Source organism: Meles meles, chromosome 8 (assembly GCF_922984935.1).
Source record: "Meles meles chromosome 8, mMelMel3.1 paternal haplotype, whole genome shotgun sequence".
Classification (NCBI taxonomy): Eukaryota; Metazoa; Chordata; class Mammalia; order Carnivora; family Mustelidae; genus Meles; species Meles meles.
Genome location: NC_060073.1, coordinates 57,346,383 through 57,361,344, shown reverse-complemented (window position 1 = coordinate 57,361,344; position 14,962 = coordinate 57,346,383). Strand labels below are relative to the sequence as shown.

General features: G+C 41.9%; 2 protein-coding genes across 2 annotated transcripts; both read right to left on the bottom strand.

Moving 5' to 3' along the window:
* Positions 1 to 3,357: 3,357 nt before the first annotated feature.
* Positions 3,358 to 4,973, bottom strand: LOC123949975 (hemoglobin subunit beta). The gene is made up of 3 exons (XM_046017762.1): positions 4,826 to 4,973; positions 4,474 to 4,696; positions 3,358 to 3,612 (listed from the first exon to the last, which is right to left on the bottom strand). The coding sequence occupies exons 1-3, from the start codon at positions 4,915 to 4,917 to the stop codon at positions 3,484 to 3,486; spliced, it is 444 nt and encodes a 147-aa protein (XP_045873718.1). The 5' UTR covers positions 4,918 to 4,973; the 3' UTR covers positions 3,358 to 3,483.
* A 4,051-nt stretch (positions 4,974 to 9,024) lies between these two features.
* LOC123948482 (hemoglobin subunit epsilon-2) lies at positions 9,025 to 10,437 on the bottom strand. The gene is made up of 3 exons (XM_046015658.1): positions 10,346 to 10,437; positions 10,012 to 10,234; positions 9,025 to 9,153 (listed from the first exon to the last, which is right to left on the bottom strand). The coding sequence occupies exons 1-3, from the start codon at positions 10,435 to 10,437 to the stop codon at positions 9,025 to 9,027; spliced, it is 444 nt and encodes a 147-aa protein (XP_045871614.1).
* Positions 10,438 to 14,962: the final 4,525 nt, after the last annotated feature.

Here is a 14,962-nt window from a genome sequence, read left to right as displayed (position 1 = left end):
TTTTAATTTAACTTAATTTAAAAAAAAGAAAGAAAGAAGGAAAGAAAAGCCAAAACAGCAAGGCTTTCTGAGTTCAGCATAGGATCTCGGAGTTCCTGGAGGGCCCTGTTGGTTCTTCTTCCAACTTCCCATCACCTATACCTCTTGCAGCTTAGCCTGCTCCTGAATTCCCATTTTCTTTCAGCAAGGAAAGGGCCATACATTTTTTAACTTACAGTGTTTCTCCCACCTTAAAATCTTATTTTGATCCAGGCACCTCGATATCTAAAATCACCTTGCTTGTCTTTGTTGGCGACAAATATTTAACAGAAATCTTTCATCCTTTCACCTCTAACACCCAGAAACCCCAACTACAAAAACATTTCTAGGTGAACCAGAAGAGAAGGACTTCTCTATTTCTAGTTGTTTGAAATGAACTCCCTGAATTCCCATTTCCATTGCTCCATTCCCTAAACTACTTTTTCCATCATTGCTAAGTATGTAAGGATTCCTCTCCCTTTTCACTTGTCCCAAACCGCAGCCAGTATTTGTGAACAACCTCTCCTTGATCATTCTCAGACTTGTAGGAAAGGCTTGGTTCTTGTCTGGCAATCTGGAGGTTAGGTCAGAATTACATGCCCAGTTCTAGTGTTTTCTCTTTGTATTCATTCTTCTCTAAAACCCTTAAGCAAAGATGTTCTTACTACTGGTCTATTCCTGGGGCAAGATTCCACATGCTGACTTCCAGGAAAAGGGGACCTTCCAGTGTGTTAAATGTTTAAAAATACAGATGGACACACACACACACACACACGTTGAGCTTTAGACTTTGAGTTTCATTTTACTAAATTAAAAACTTCATTAGCTTTACCATTGTTTTACATCCAGACTGTGGTTCTCAGGACTCTATTTCACAAACCTGATGTCAGAGTTCAGGTGTAAGTGTGCTAAGGGAGGTCTTCTAGGGAAGTTTGGACTTGTGTTTTGCAGGAAACTCTGTCATGAGAAATTCACAGAGCTTTCTAAACAACAGTGTTATATAGGCTTATACTTTCCTGTCAAGGCCCCAGGTTTTCCATTTTGACTGAAAGAAACCGGCATCTACTTGGACTTCCCCTATTATTCCCTGTACTCAGAAAGAGATCCCTATGTTTTCTTGTCTCTTCCTCTCTCAGCCTTCTTTGCCATGAATGACCTGGGGACCAAGCTTTTGCACTGGCAACTGCTGCGTCCACCTTGCTCCTGGCTTGAGGACAGGAGTTGCTGTTCTCTCTCCCATCACCGTTGCTACTTAGCATGACTGTAGAGGGAGACAGACTTCTCCTTTTCTTACCCATTACCCTGCAGGGACAGTCTGCAAGTTGTAATAACACATCAAAGGTCAGACATATCAGATGAAAATAAGAATAAACTGATAAATGTCATTGTGTTCTGGGCCTCAGTCTCACATCCAGATCAACATTCAAATATTCTAGAAAGCTTCTTGACCCACTGCCATCTTACAACACTTTAACCTTACTTCTACCCAGTGAAGGGGCTCACAGGATGTGTGCTTTAGGTTGGTCCCAGCCCCAGTGAACACTAAACGAATGTGAACGTGCCCCCACGTGTGAACACACACACACACACAGATGCCCCTGCACACACATACACACACACTCTAAGTTCCCAAGAAACATACATAAGGACCCTTTTTCCCCCTTTTCTCCAGTTTGCCAAATTTTTATACTTTGATGTTTTGAACCAGGACAGACCTGGTGAGTATAATTAAGAAGATAAGGATCAAAAGATTCATGACCATCATCCAGAGGTTTGTGATCTTGTTTGGTTCAAAAATGACACCCAACTAGAACACAACTGTACATACGGTAGTGTTTAGTTTTGCATTCCATTCAGTCATTTTGGCATTTCAACAACATAATGGTTATTTTCCTAGGTCAGACACAGTTAGTTTTCACTCTTCTCTCCCCGACACACAACCTCTTGGTTACCTCAGTTTAGCATCCTTTAAAAATTACATTAATAAAATTAAATAAAATAAAAATATTCCATGAAGAATAGACCTCACAGAAATGATGGATGTACATTTTTTAAAAGTCATATTTATGTATGAAAAAAATAAAGCCAATCTAGCCAGGAGATTGATAAAATATGTCCTAATAATTAGAGAATGATTATTGTCTCAGTCTATAATCACCACACAAATATTTCATCTATTGGGATCAGATCACCATTCAGAATTAGATTTTGATGATACCACTCTGTGGGTCAAGGAGTTGATTTATGGTGAGCAAAGGGGCAATTTTACTCAAATTAAATTTGAAACTGTGCATCCTAGAAGCAGAGTCTTGGCTTCAGTCTGGGAGCCTTCACAAATATACAAGACATTAGTTCATAAGACCAAATGTCCAACAGGCTCTAAACACAAAACACATATCTAATCAGTGTTTCCCTTTGCTCCTTGTATACTGGAGCATTGACATCAAAGGACCTCTCTCCGATGGTCCCTGGTTCAGACTGTCCTTTAGTTACAGCAGTTCCAGAACAGAATAATCACTCACTCACTCATTCATTCATTCATTCATTCATTCATTCACTAATCAACCACTTCAATTAATAAATATTCATCTTCTGCTTAGGAAGGAAAGTCCCAAGGCATGGTAGTCACGTTGGACATTTTGAAATAGGCAGCAGTGTTTTTACAGCAGAGGGTATGAGTGTGAGAGATAAGAAAGAATGTGAAAAATAGGAAGAGGGGAAGAGTTTGGAAAGATTTTCTTAGACAATGTTGGAAAGTGCTTTCAGGCCAGGGTACAGGGATCACAAGTGACAGGTAAGCATGCAGTTTTTCTGAAATGGGACGGTGGGAGCAGGCATTATTTATGAACAAGTCTGGGGCAAGTAAAAGAGGGAGGATATTCCTCACAGCTGGCACACTTGATGCAGCAGGCTATTGCTGGCGACACTGCAGGCAAGGGAAACAGGGGAAAAGGAAACACAGCAATGCCTTGATGATTCATTATGTCTCTATTTGAGCACCATCTTTTTCACTAATTGCAAGAAACAGGTCAAAGCATTAGCCTGAGGGCTGTGTCTGAGATGGCAAGTCTTCCATAGAGCCCCTGTAATGCCAGTATTCTCTATATATTTACAACCTTCTTGACCATGTCTATGCTCTGGAGGGAGAAGTGTCAACCACTGGTGATGTGTATGGTGTATGGTGCCCTTCCATTCTAATTTCCCTGGACCTCTCAGAACAAGACAGGAAAACATCCTATCCGCAAACCCTCCGGGATGTGCCACACACCCAGACAAATAAAATAAAATAAAATAAAATAAAATAAAATAAAATAAAATAAGTGAAATGCATCAGGAAGATGAGCTGAAGGTTCTTTATTAGGCAGAAACCCTACCCTTGATGGTGGACTTTATTTCCCCCAGTTCAGAAGACAGAATTTAGGGAAACAGGGTCTTCCAGTGGTCACCAGGAAGCAGGCCAGGGTCTCAATGGTACTTGTGAGCCAGGGCATTGGCCACGCCGGCCACCACCTTCTGATAGGCAGCCTGCACCTGAGGGGTGAATTCCTTGCCGAAGTGGTGAGCCAGCACACACACCAGCACGTTGCCCAGGAGCTGTGGGGAAGACAGACATAGATATTGATGCATGATTAAGAGAGAAATCAAGCTGGGCTTCTGAGAAACTGAGCCAACCGTCATTTTATTTTCTGCCCACACTCCACACTCCAACCCAAACCGATCTTCAGGTTATCGCCATCAGAATAAATGAGTATATAAATATATATATATAATATTTTTATTATACATATACTTAATAATTAATTGATTAATTAGTATGGTGCTGGGATGTCTTTTAGAAACTACTCACTGCACTACTTCTCTACTTCTGGTCCATCATCCTCAGACATTTCCTTTCCTTCCCTTTCCATTGAATCTTGACTCTCTAAAAATGCACTTTTTCTTTTTTCTTCTTTAAATTCAATTAGCTAACATATAATACATCATTCATTTTTATGTAATTTTCAGTGACGCATTAGTTGCATATAACATCCTATGCTCATCACATCACATGCCCAATTACCCTTTAATTTTGAGACGACTTGTAGCCTCTACTTGGAGGAGCCCTTCCAATCCCCACATGGAGAGACAGAAAGAACTTTCCAAGCATGGAAGGAGAAGATGAGAGCTAGTGTGCATAATTTGGGTATTGAGTAGGGGAAGCAAGTTAGGGGGGAAAGAGAGGGGCAACAGTTTAGTAATTAAGTGAAGAGCTTGATGAAATAAAAGTTTGGGAGAAAGGAAACACTATGGAATACTGAAAGAAACATGACAGTATGTAAATTTTGACAAGCATTCCATGATGATACCTACTAAAGGAAGGTGGGGGGAGAAGAGGTAGGCAAAAGGTAGGCAAAAGAAGCAGAGTGAAAGACTAGAAAGCGCAAAGGAAGAAAACGGAGCATATCCTGGACTCACCTTGAAGTTCTCGGGATCCACGTGCAGCTTGTCGCAGTGCAGCTCACTGAGCTTAGCAAAGGTGCCCTTGAGGTTGTCCAGATTCTTCAGGCCCTCGCTAAAGGAGTTCAGCACCTTCTTGCCATGGGCCTTGACCTTGGGGTTGCCCATAACAGCATCAGGAGTGGACAGGTCCCCAAAGGAGTCAAAAAACCTCTGAGTCCAGGGGTAGACGACCAGCAGCCTGGGGGGTGACAACAGCACAGGGGGCAGAGGAGTCAGAGCCTGTCAGAAACCCAGGGGACCGAGCCATTTCTGCCAGCCCAGCTTCCATTCACTCTCTGTCAGCCTGCTTTGCCACTTGGATACCAACCTGCCCAGGGCCTCACCACCAACTTCATCCACGTTCACCTTGCCCCACAGGGAGGTGACGGCAGACTTCTCCTCAGCAGTCAGGTGCACCATGGTGTCTCCTTGCGGTTGCTAGTGAACACGGTTGTGTCAGAAGCAAGTATAAGGAGCAGCTGGCCCTGTTCTTCCTTTTATATCCAGCCCTGATCTGCCCTCCCTGCTGCTATGAGCAGATTGGCCCATGACAGAGCAGAAGCTTATTGGTTTGTGAGAACGTAGGTTACATCCTCATTCCTCAGTTCCCTTCAGTTGCCCTGAGGGTGGCGTTCTAGGTGTCCTGTCTTGACTCAGAATCCCTGCTTTCTCTCCCCAGTTCATCCCCCTTCAGCAGTGGCTTCCATAAATATACTACCACTCTCATTCATGTGCAAATGCTATAGTCTGATATAGTGGGATGTGTCTCAGCATTTAACTCATCTAGTTCTTCCACTTCATAGATAAGAAAACTAAGGCCTAGAGAACAGAAATGTTCTCAAGTATACTCTGTGTGGGTCTTCACTTTGTCTCTAGGGATATTTATAAGTGGTTGGAATGAATAAATGTTTTGCCATACTTTTAACTTGGTTTCTTTTTCCTTCTTTGGATAAATACTTCTAGTAACAAAATTTTTCCTTTTCATTCCTTCACTGAAATAAATGTCCATTGAAAGAATGAAAAATTAATGAATGTTTTTCTCTACCATCTACTGAAATAAATCGGGGAAGCATGGATTTAGCTGAAACAATTTAATGAGAGAGAAAGAAAAAAAATATCAGAAACCTATAACATGATTATTTAAAACCGTGATATGACTAAAGAAAGAATGCAGAGGATTTGCAATGAAGCTTTATCATTAACAACCAGATTAAGCCAGACAGGGTTTCTGGGAAAATGCACGTGCAGAAATTTCCAACTGTGTCGTCAGGAAAAAAGTAGAGTTAGATCTAGAAGTGAAGATTCAGAGGGAATTTTTTGTCTTTTTTGAATTCAAAATAATATTAATTGATCTACAGATACATGCTCTCTAGCACAGCTAGATAAAAGGAGGGAGGTAGAGAGGGAGGGAGAGAGGAAAAAAGGAAGTGAGGAAGGATGGGAGGGACTCACCAACAGAATGGAAGAGAATGAAATGGAATGAAAGTCAGAAGGCAAAAAATATAAAGAACAGGAGGGGAAAGATAAGCAATTTCAAAATTTATGAGGATATAGACCAAGAAAACTCTCAGGCTTTGCTGGCGACAGTGTAAAATGGTATAACTGCTTTAGAAAATATTTGGTAGTAGCTAGTAAAGCAGAATATATGCAAAACCAAAAAGCTAGTGATTATTCTTCTAGAAATTCAGAAATGCATGCTTGTGTGAGTCCAAAAACTGTAACAACAGTATGCATGAGGATCCCAAGCTTCCAGCAACTTAAATGGTCTTCATTCAGTGGAACAGATAAATTATGATATAGAAAAAGAATGAAATATTACACAATAAAAAGAATCAACTACTGCTTCACTTGCAGAAATACAGATGAATTGTGCAACATAACATCAGTTAAAAGTAATCACAGGGGTTCCTGGATTGCTCAGTCAGTTAAGTGTTCAACTCTTGGTTTTGGCTCAGCTCATGATGGTTGTAAGATCAAGCCCCATGGTGGGCTCCGTGCTGAGCATGGAGCCTCCTTGGGATTCTCTCTCTACCTCCCCTCAGCCCCCCTCCTGCTGCAGGCACAGGCACACTGTCTCACTCTCTCTTTAAACAACAACAACAAAAAAGGTAACCAGAGACAATGATTCAGTGTATATGATTTATATGCAAAAATCAGGAAATGTAACTGTAATTCAGCTCACAAGGAGGAGTGTTATATGATAGAAAGGTGCAGAGGAGCCATGAATCAACTTAAAACTGTTATAGATTGGGGCGCCTGGGTGGCTCAGTGGGTTAAAGCCTCTGCCTTCAGCTCAGGTCATGATCCCAGGGTCCTGGGATCGAGCCCCGCATCGGGCTCTCTGCTTGGCAGGGAGCCTGCTTCCTCCTCCTCTCTCTCTGCCTGCCTCTCTCCCTACTTGTGATCTCTATCTGTCAAATAAAAAAAATCTTTAAAAAAAAAAAAACTGTTATAGATTATCTGTCTTTAACCTGAAAGCCAAGAAAAACTATAGAAAACTGCAAGGATGTGGGTGACATGATTTGATTTGTATTTAAAAAAATTATTATGGCCTCCATATATTAATAGATTTAAGGGGTAAAATAAATGGGAGACAAATAAGATGATATTATAATCAGGGTGGGATGGTTAAAAACCATTTCTATTTTCAGGCTCAAGCAATGGAGGATGTGTTATTCCCTAGCCGGGAAACAGATTAGCAGGGATAGATTAGGAAAGAGCTGAAGGTTTTTTGGACATACTGTATTTGATGCACTCTTGAGCAATCAGATATGGACATCACATAGTTAGAAATATGGGTCTTGAGCTCATAAGGAATATAGTCAGGTCTAGAATACGCAGTGGAACAGAGCACAGAGGAACAGATCAGAATGTATTATATAAACTGCTACCATTACTTCTCGATAATGACAGACAAAGCACTTTACAGTGATCTCCTTAAAACCTTGGAATATACTTGTGAGGTAGGGATTTTTATTCCATTTTACAAACAAGAAATTCATTCTGGAAAATGTTAACCAAACTTTTCAAGGTGATTGGGGCTGGTTTCATCTTTTACTGCTAATCCCAAAGCCCTGACTTTTCACTTCTATGCCAGGGACTAGGGCGCAGACTTTGAAGTGATGGCCACAAAAGTGGACGTGCATAGTTGCCAGCTCCACACAAGAGACCTCTAGGTGTTTTCTGTCCTGAGAATAGACTTTCCTCTTCTCATTCATGAGACAGGAAGCCCGGCTCTCATCAGTGACCTCTCCACTCTCTACTGCACTCGGTTCCAAGTCCAGTGGTATCTTGGTCACAATGGCCCCTTATTTGAGTTATTCTTAGTATCAGTGCTTCTGCGAAGTTTAGTCCTTTGACCTCATTAGAATCTCAGTACATTCCTGTGGCTAGATCCAAGCTAGATCCTGCCTTGTCAGTTCTATATCCACATGTGGATCAGTTCCCCTAAAATTCGCTATTCCCTATATTACTCTTGTGTGCAAGAAATTTCACTTTGGTACTTTGCTTATAATAGCTTCTTTTCCTGCTTTTCCAGGCAGTGGTGTCCCTAATTCTATACCACTGCATTGCTTTTATTTTTTTAAAGCTTTATTTATTTGTCAGAGAGAGAGAGAGCACAATCGGGGGGGTGGGGGGCAGGCTTCCTGATGAGCAAGGAGCCAATGCAGGACTCGATGTCAGGACCCTGGTATCCTGACCTGAGCTGAAGGCAGATGCTTGACAGACTGAGCCACCCAGGCATCCCCACTGCATGGCTTTTAAGGGCCTAATTTCTCTTCTGTCACTTTGACCCAGCATGCTAATTCCTAAATTTGTCATTTTCCACATAAATGACCTTTTATCTCCACCAAAGGCTTAATGGAATTGGAAATATGTTCCAGGTCACAGAGCTAGTAGATAAGGTACAGATTCAAACCAAGGCAATTAGTTCCTATGCTTTAGGGATAGTTCCTCCATTAATACCACTGAAGACACTAGGGAAAGTATAGAGCATGGTCCTTGCCTGGGACAAGCTCCCTCACCACTCTCTTACAGCTAATAAAAATGTGTTTCATATATTACTTAATATAAGTGAAATACAGCATCAAAAACTCTGAGATTATAAAAATAGAAGCATAGACAGGTCCCCTACTTGAAGTTCTAATGTTCCCCTACTCACTATGTCAACCATCTTCTTGCGTTTCCCGAGAGTACCTCCACGCACTCCCTTGTTCTGAAGACACTATTCAGCTCAAGTCTACTTTCCCTTCCTAGAAGTAACTGCCCCTTGAAGCCACTCAAATACTGCAGAATCTTCTATTTCCCCAAATAACCCCCTTCCCTAAAGAAGTGCTTTTAGTTGAATCAACATAAAAGGTAAAGACAGAGAGAGAAGACAAAGAAATTCATTACAGAGCACAATTTTTATTTTATTTTTATCATATAGCAGGTAAGTCTGGAGGCAGGGCACTGTGCCTGTCTTTGGGAGAAGGACTCTTGGAACTCAGGCCCTCCAGTAGGCACTTAAGTAGTTGGATCGGCGCTTCAGTGGTACTTGTGGGCAAGAGCGTTAGCCACAGCTGTTGTCAGTTTCTGCCAAGCAGCCTGCATCTGGGGGGTAAACTCCTTGCTGAAGTGGGTTGCCAAGACAATCAATATCATGTTGCCTAGAAGCTGGGGAAAGAGTAGGATAAAAAGAAAATAGTGCCTAGAGAACAGAAAGCTTCAAGCTGGCCACATTGATTTCCTTCCTGATAAGAGACTCAGCAACTTTCAGGACCTTGATCCCACAAATGTATACCATGATATGCCGGACATTGGCATCAATATGACTCCCAGCCCTGTACCACCCATCATGCTCTATCTTTCTCTTATTTGCCCTATCAACTTCTGAGCCCAAAACATTGCCATGGATGGCTTCTGTTTTCTAGAAACTCTGTCTTTTTTAAAAGTAGGATTAGAGGACTTCAAGGGGCCTTACTATAGATAGTCTTAGTCCCCAGATAATGTATTCATTCAAATTGTTTGGACCCTCCCATGACAAAGAATCTTGAACCATGTATACAAGAGCATTTCGTCACTGCTAAAAGGGGCAGGGGACAGAATTGTTCATTGAAAAGATTAATCTTATTTTGTCTTGCTTAGTCCTGGTTCTAAACTCAAGAATCATTCAGAAATGTATTCATCATTTTTAGAGAAAATTTCAGTTACCAAAAGTAAGATATTCTTGCTGTAATTGTATTCTCCCAGCCAAAAACATTTAACTCAATTTCAGCCAGTGTTCTTCACACATGTATTTTTTTAGAAATGTAAGATGACCGGTGGACTCCACTGGTCACAGTAATTACCCTGCTTGGCCTTACCTATGACCTTTGGAACAATCTAACTACCAAAATCAAGCCTTTCCTTGAAATATAATGTCCCAAAGAAATGCTTTTATGGGATCAGACTTAACTACGTGTGTTTTCTAACATACCTACACTGTAAATATCGAGAATGAAAGAACAAAGCACAGGCATGCCCAGACCTCACCTTGAAGTTCTCAGGATCCACATGTAGCTTGTCACAGTGCAGCTCACTCAGCTCAGCAAAGGTGTCCTTGAGGTCATCCATATGTTTAACAGCATTTCCAAAGGAGGTCAGCACCTTCTTGCCATGGGCCTTGACCTTGGGGTTGCCCATTATTGCAGACTCAGAGGACAAGTTGCCAAAACTGTCGAAGAACCTCTGGGTCCATGGATAAACAACCAGGAGCCTATGGGATGTTCACAGTCACAAACGAGATGGGAAGTCAGAGTAGGTAAGAAAACTGACCAGTACCCCTCCAGGAATACTTTCTTCCTTTCTTTCCCCCTCCAGGGCCTACCTTCCCAGCACCTCGCCTCCAACCAACTCCACATTCACCCTGGCCCACAGGCTAATAACTGCAGCCTTCTCCTCAGCAGTAAAGTGCACCATGGTGTCTGGGAGCTTGCTGGTGACAAGTAATGTGCCAGAAGTGAGTCTGTGTTGCTACTTCTCTGTGTGCCTTTTATTCCTCATTTCTAGTTTCCAAGCCCTTACTTCTCCCAATGAAATGAAACCATTGGTCAACAGTGGGTTGTCACCACCAGGGGTGTGGTTTGGACAAGGGAGGGTCAGCAGGATGGACATCTGGGTCTCTGATAGCATTAGAAGGCTCTATCAGGGGGATTCTGCTGTCCTTTCCCCACCATCTACTAGGCATCTCCTATCTCAAGCTCCCTACCCCATTATCTCTGAGGTGACCTTGTGGGCTGACCATGAGGCATGACTAGAATTAAGAGGGGTAAGAATTATAAATCTGTTGGGCATTGTGTCAGATGTTTACGAGATATCATTCAGTCATTCATCTTGGATATAAAAGAAGCCACAGCTTTTCCTGGTCACCATTTTTTTTTCTAAAACTTAGATGGGGCTCATGCTTTTATAGTCCTTGTAAGAAGAAAAGACTCTAATCTGGCATCAGTTCAGAAACAGGGCAAGTAAAAACTGGGTAATTTAGAGAACTAGTATTATATAATTATGGCTAAGTTCTATTAAAATACATGTACTTGTTTGAGGACCTTTTTTTCCACTCTGACTATATAGCACTGGCCAATACCACATATCCCCTCCTTGTGGCAGAAAATGCACAATTGAGTATTGGGAAAAATTGTGTGTTCAATGGAGTGAATATTAGGCTCTGTGGCAATAGCGATTGATTAAGGCAGCTGTCTTTGGCATTTGCTGGATCCACTGCCTTGTTGTGCTTAACTATTCCTCATATGTAATGAGGCAGAGGCAATATTCACTGATAGAATTCCACACACGACTGTCCCTGTCACTTAAGGTACTTTGCTCTTGTGCAGCTCAAACAAGCATTCATTGGTCTAAACAAGGCACACTTCTGGGGAGAGAGGGAATGACTTACTTTATCTTATTTTTTTCTTTCAGAGTTTATTACTCTCATATTTTGAGCTCTAGGAAACTGGTTGATTTGTTTCTCACCAATCTCACAAAAAAAAAAAAAAAGAAAAGAAAAAGAAAAAAAAACAGTTTAAGAAATAATCTCCCTGCATATTTACAAAGGTACATTAAAATTTAAAGAGTTCAACTCAATAAATTAATGTTGAATTTCTGCTATTAGAAAAGAAATCCTTTGAGATAGTGAAAGTTTTTATCAATTCATCTTGGAAAAAATTTACATTTAAAATGTGGATTGTTCTGTCATTACTATGCTTGGTAGTTTACTGCGGTGCCCCTAAGATGAAGAATTTTTATTATCACAACCTCTGTCATTCATAAAAAGCTAATTGAATTACAGCATTTGGAGAAATGTCTTTGAAAAATATCTTTTAGGGACGCCTGGGTGGCTCCGTGGGTTAAAGCCTCTGCCTTCGGCTCAGGTCATGATCTCAGGGTCCTGGGATCGAGCCCCACATCAGGCTCTCTGCTATGCAGGGAGCCTGCTTCCTCCTCTCTCTCTGCCTGCCTCTCTGCCTACTTGTGATCTCTGTCTGTCAAATAAATAAATAAAATCTTAAAAAAAAAGAAAAATATCTTTTAAAAGTAGCAGAATGATCAAAAGAATAAAATGGAGAAAAAACAAAACAAAACAAAAAAATAAAATATGGACAAGAATTGCTAAGGTGCCAGAATCTAGTTTACCATGACAGACTTGATGATCAGTGAGCTCTCAGACCCAAGCTGTGATGATGTGAACACTTGGTATATTAATATAAAAAAAGAAAAAGAAAAGGGGGGGGTGCCTGGGTAGCTCAGTGGGTTAAAGCCTCTGCCTTCGGGTCAGGTCATGGTCTCAGGGTCCTGGGATGGAGCCCCACATCAGGCTCTTTGCTCAGTAGGGAGCCTGCTTCCTCCTCTCTCTCTGCCTGCTTCTCTGCCTACTTGTGATCTCTGTCTGTCCAATAAATAAATAAAATCTAAAAAAAAAAAAGTGTGAATCAATCCCCAAAAGATTTCTTCAAGAGAATAAGTCAATGAAAGGAAAAGAAAAGCGAGGAAACTTTGACCACAGCCAGCAATCCCACTTCCTTTCAGCTGTGGGCATGGTCTGAGGGAACGGCTCAGGGTCCATACTCTCTGACGGCCCTGGTGCTTGTCTCCCTGGTGTGTTCACACTGCAACCCCTCAGAGTCAGGGACATTTGCAACTTGAATGTTGGCAAACAGCCTTCCATCTTCCCAGAAAACCAGATAGTGATTGTGACAATTACCTCCACCCTGCCTTTCTCTCATCTTCTCTAGACAATTACTTTCCAAGACTTTTGATTGCTCTCCTTCATGGCTGTTCCACACTTTCACTTGACCGCCGTGCTCACTGTTCCCAGTTCCCAGTTGTCTGGAGACTTATCACATCAGTGCTAGCTCATCATCATGGTCATCTAACAGTTTACCAGTCATTCATCACATATTTAAAAAACACCTATCGGGGCACCTGGGTGGCTCCGTTGGCTAAGTGTCTGCCTTCGGCTCAGGTCATGATCCCAGGGTCCTGGGACTGAGCCTTGTGTCAGGCTTCCTGCTCAGCTGGGAGCCTGCTTCTCCCTCTTCCGCTGCCTCTCCTCCCAGGCTCATGCACTCTCTCTCCCTCTCAAAAACAAAAAACAAAAAAGGGTAAAAAAATAAGAAAATGAATATTTACTGAGGTTAATCATGCCATGCATTGTTCTAAAAACTGGGAATCTTAGAAAAACAAAACAGCATATATATTGTTGTCATGCTCACATTCTAGGGGCTGGGGTGAACAACACTAACAATTAAATCAATGAGGAAGAGAATCTCAGATGGGTGTTACATGACAAGAAAAAAATGCATCTGATGACATGGTAGCAAGTGACTAGAGGAAAAAAAAATAAGGATAGAGCTCCTAAAGGAAGTTATATATGAAGAGAGACCTTAATAACAAGATGGAGCCAGGCATAAGTCATTTGATGAAACAAGTTCCCAGAAGCAGGGATGGGCAGGTGCAAAACCAGAGGCTGGAGAGAAAAGGAAAAAGAAAGAAAGTAAAAACGAATCTGACATTTCCTTTAGAGAAAGCCGTGACATGGTCCAAGAGAGGTGCTAAGGAGAAGAGCAGGAGGGAACAGAGTTGGAGAGATTGGCCTGGGGCCTCACTGTTTGGGCACATGAGGGTAGAGTGGGTATTTTACACTAAGGCATAGGCAACCAGTAGAGATTTGTAAATGTGGCATCAGCATGATCACTAATCTACTCAACACCCACAGCCAGGCTAATCTCCTAACTGCCCTGTTCAACACATTACAGCCTTGCTTAGATTCCCGAGTTAACTTCCAGCCTGACCAATATTCCTGTGATCTATCCTCGCAACTGCTCTATGCAATTTCTTTCATTTTCCTCTTGATCTTGTAGCGTTCATCTGCTGCTCTGAGCTGCCTTCTCAGCCTCCTCTTGTTCATCTTCCCCACCTAAATCCCCTCCTCTCTGAGCACTTTATAGGGATGCTCCTTCTCTAAATACTGCAGCAAATCTGCCCTCTGGGACATGGTCTCTCCTGATGGCATGTAAGCATTCCTCAGCAGCTCTGACCACTTAAACCATAAAATTCTTCCATAAAGCCCAAGGCTAGTTCTTTGGAGTTGATTTCAAAAAGAGTCATCCCTCGCTTGGACCTCCAACCCCTCCCACCCCTAATCTATCCTCACAAGGGCTTGTGACAAATAAGCAGCTTTTAGAAAATTCTTCCCTCTTATCAGAAGAATAGAATTACAGTCCTTGCCTAGACCTTGCCTTTTTAAGACTTGGGTTAATTTTCTTCTGAAGAATCCCCACACTCGTACTCGACTTCCATCCAGATCCTAGTCCTTCACTGGATTCTTCACCAAGGCCCATAAAATCATCTGGTTTGGAGGACTTCTTGTCCCATGACACCATCCTCTCTCTTGACATCACCCCCGATGTCTTCAGCTTTAACCTGAAAAGCCCACAGTGTATGTTCTCTCCAGACATATGTCCCAGGTACACACGCCTTTCATTGTCCTGCTGTTTTTTTATTTTCTTGCCAAAATCTTTACTTCATACAAAAATTGAATGGGGAAATTGTGTACACACACACGTACATGAACAGTTCAACATATAATTCCTGGGACTCTCACAAGTATAGAAGCAATAGAAAAGTAGAACTGAAGGCAATTACTGAAGAATTCTTTAGCAGAATACTATTATTACCCTTATTCTTGTTGCTACTATTATTAATACCACCGCTGCCATTGCTATTGTTTGAAAATAAAAGCTGTTCCTGGTGACTTTACGCTACCAGATCTCAGTGGGCCAGGGCCTTAGCTGCTTCAGCCACCATCTCCTGCCAGGCAGCCTATACCCGAGGGGATGAATTCCTCTCCAAAATGGTCTGGCAAAGTATTCAAGAGCATATTTCCCAGGAGCTGTGGAGGCGGCAAGAGGTAATAGATACATACAATGAATAGAGTTCCAGGTGGGTC

Excerpts from the sequence above, each read along its gene's own strand:
- LOC123949975 (XM_046017762.1), bottom strand. The coding sequence starts at position 4,917 with ATGGTGCACCTGACTGCTGAGGAGAAGTCTGCCGTCACCTCCCTGTGG. Across the intron at positions 4,697-4,825 it reads GGTGGTGAGGCCCTGGGCAG|GCTGCTGGTCGTCTACCCCT; the intron begins GTTGGTATCCAA and ends GTCACCCCCCAG. Across the intron at positions 3,613-4,473 it reads TGGATCCCGAGAACTTCAAG|CTCCTGGGCAACGTGCTGGT; the intron begins GTGAGTCCAGGA and ends TCTTCCCCACAG.
- LOC123948482 (XM_046015658.1), bottom strand. The coding sequence starts at position 10,437 with ATGGTGCACTTTACTGCTGAGGAGAAGGCTGCAGTTATTAGCCTGTGG. Across the intron at positions 10,235-10,345 it reads GGAGGCGAGGTGCTGGGAAG|GCTCCTGGTTGTTTATCCAT; the intron begins GTAGGCCCTGGA and ends AACATCCCATAG. Across the intron at positions 9,154-10,011 it reads TGGATCCTGAGAACTTCAAG|CTTCTAGGCAACATGATATT; the intron begins GTGAGGTCTGGG and ends CTCTTTCCCCAG.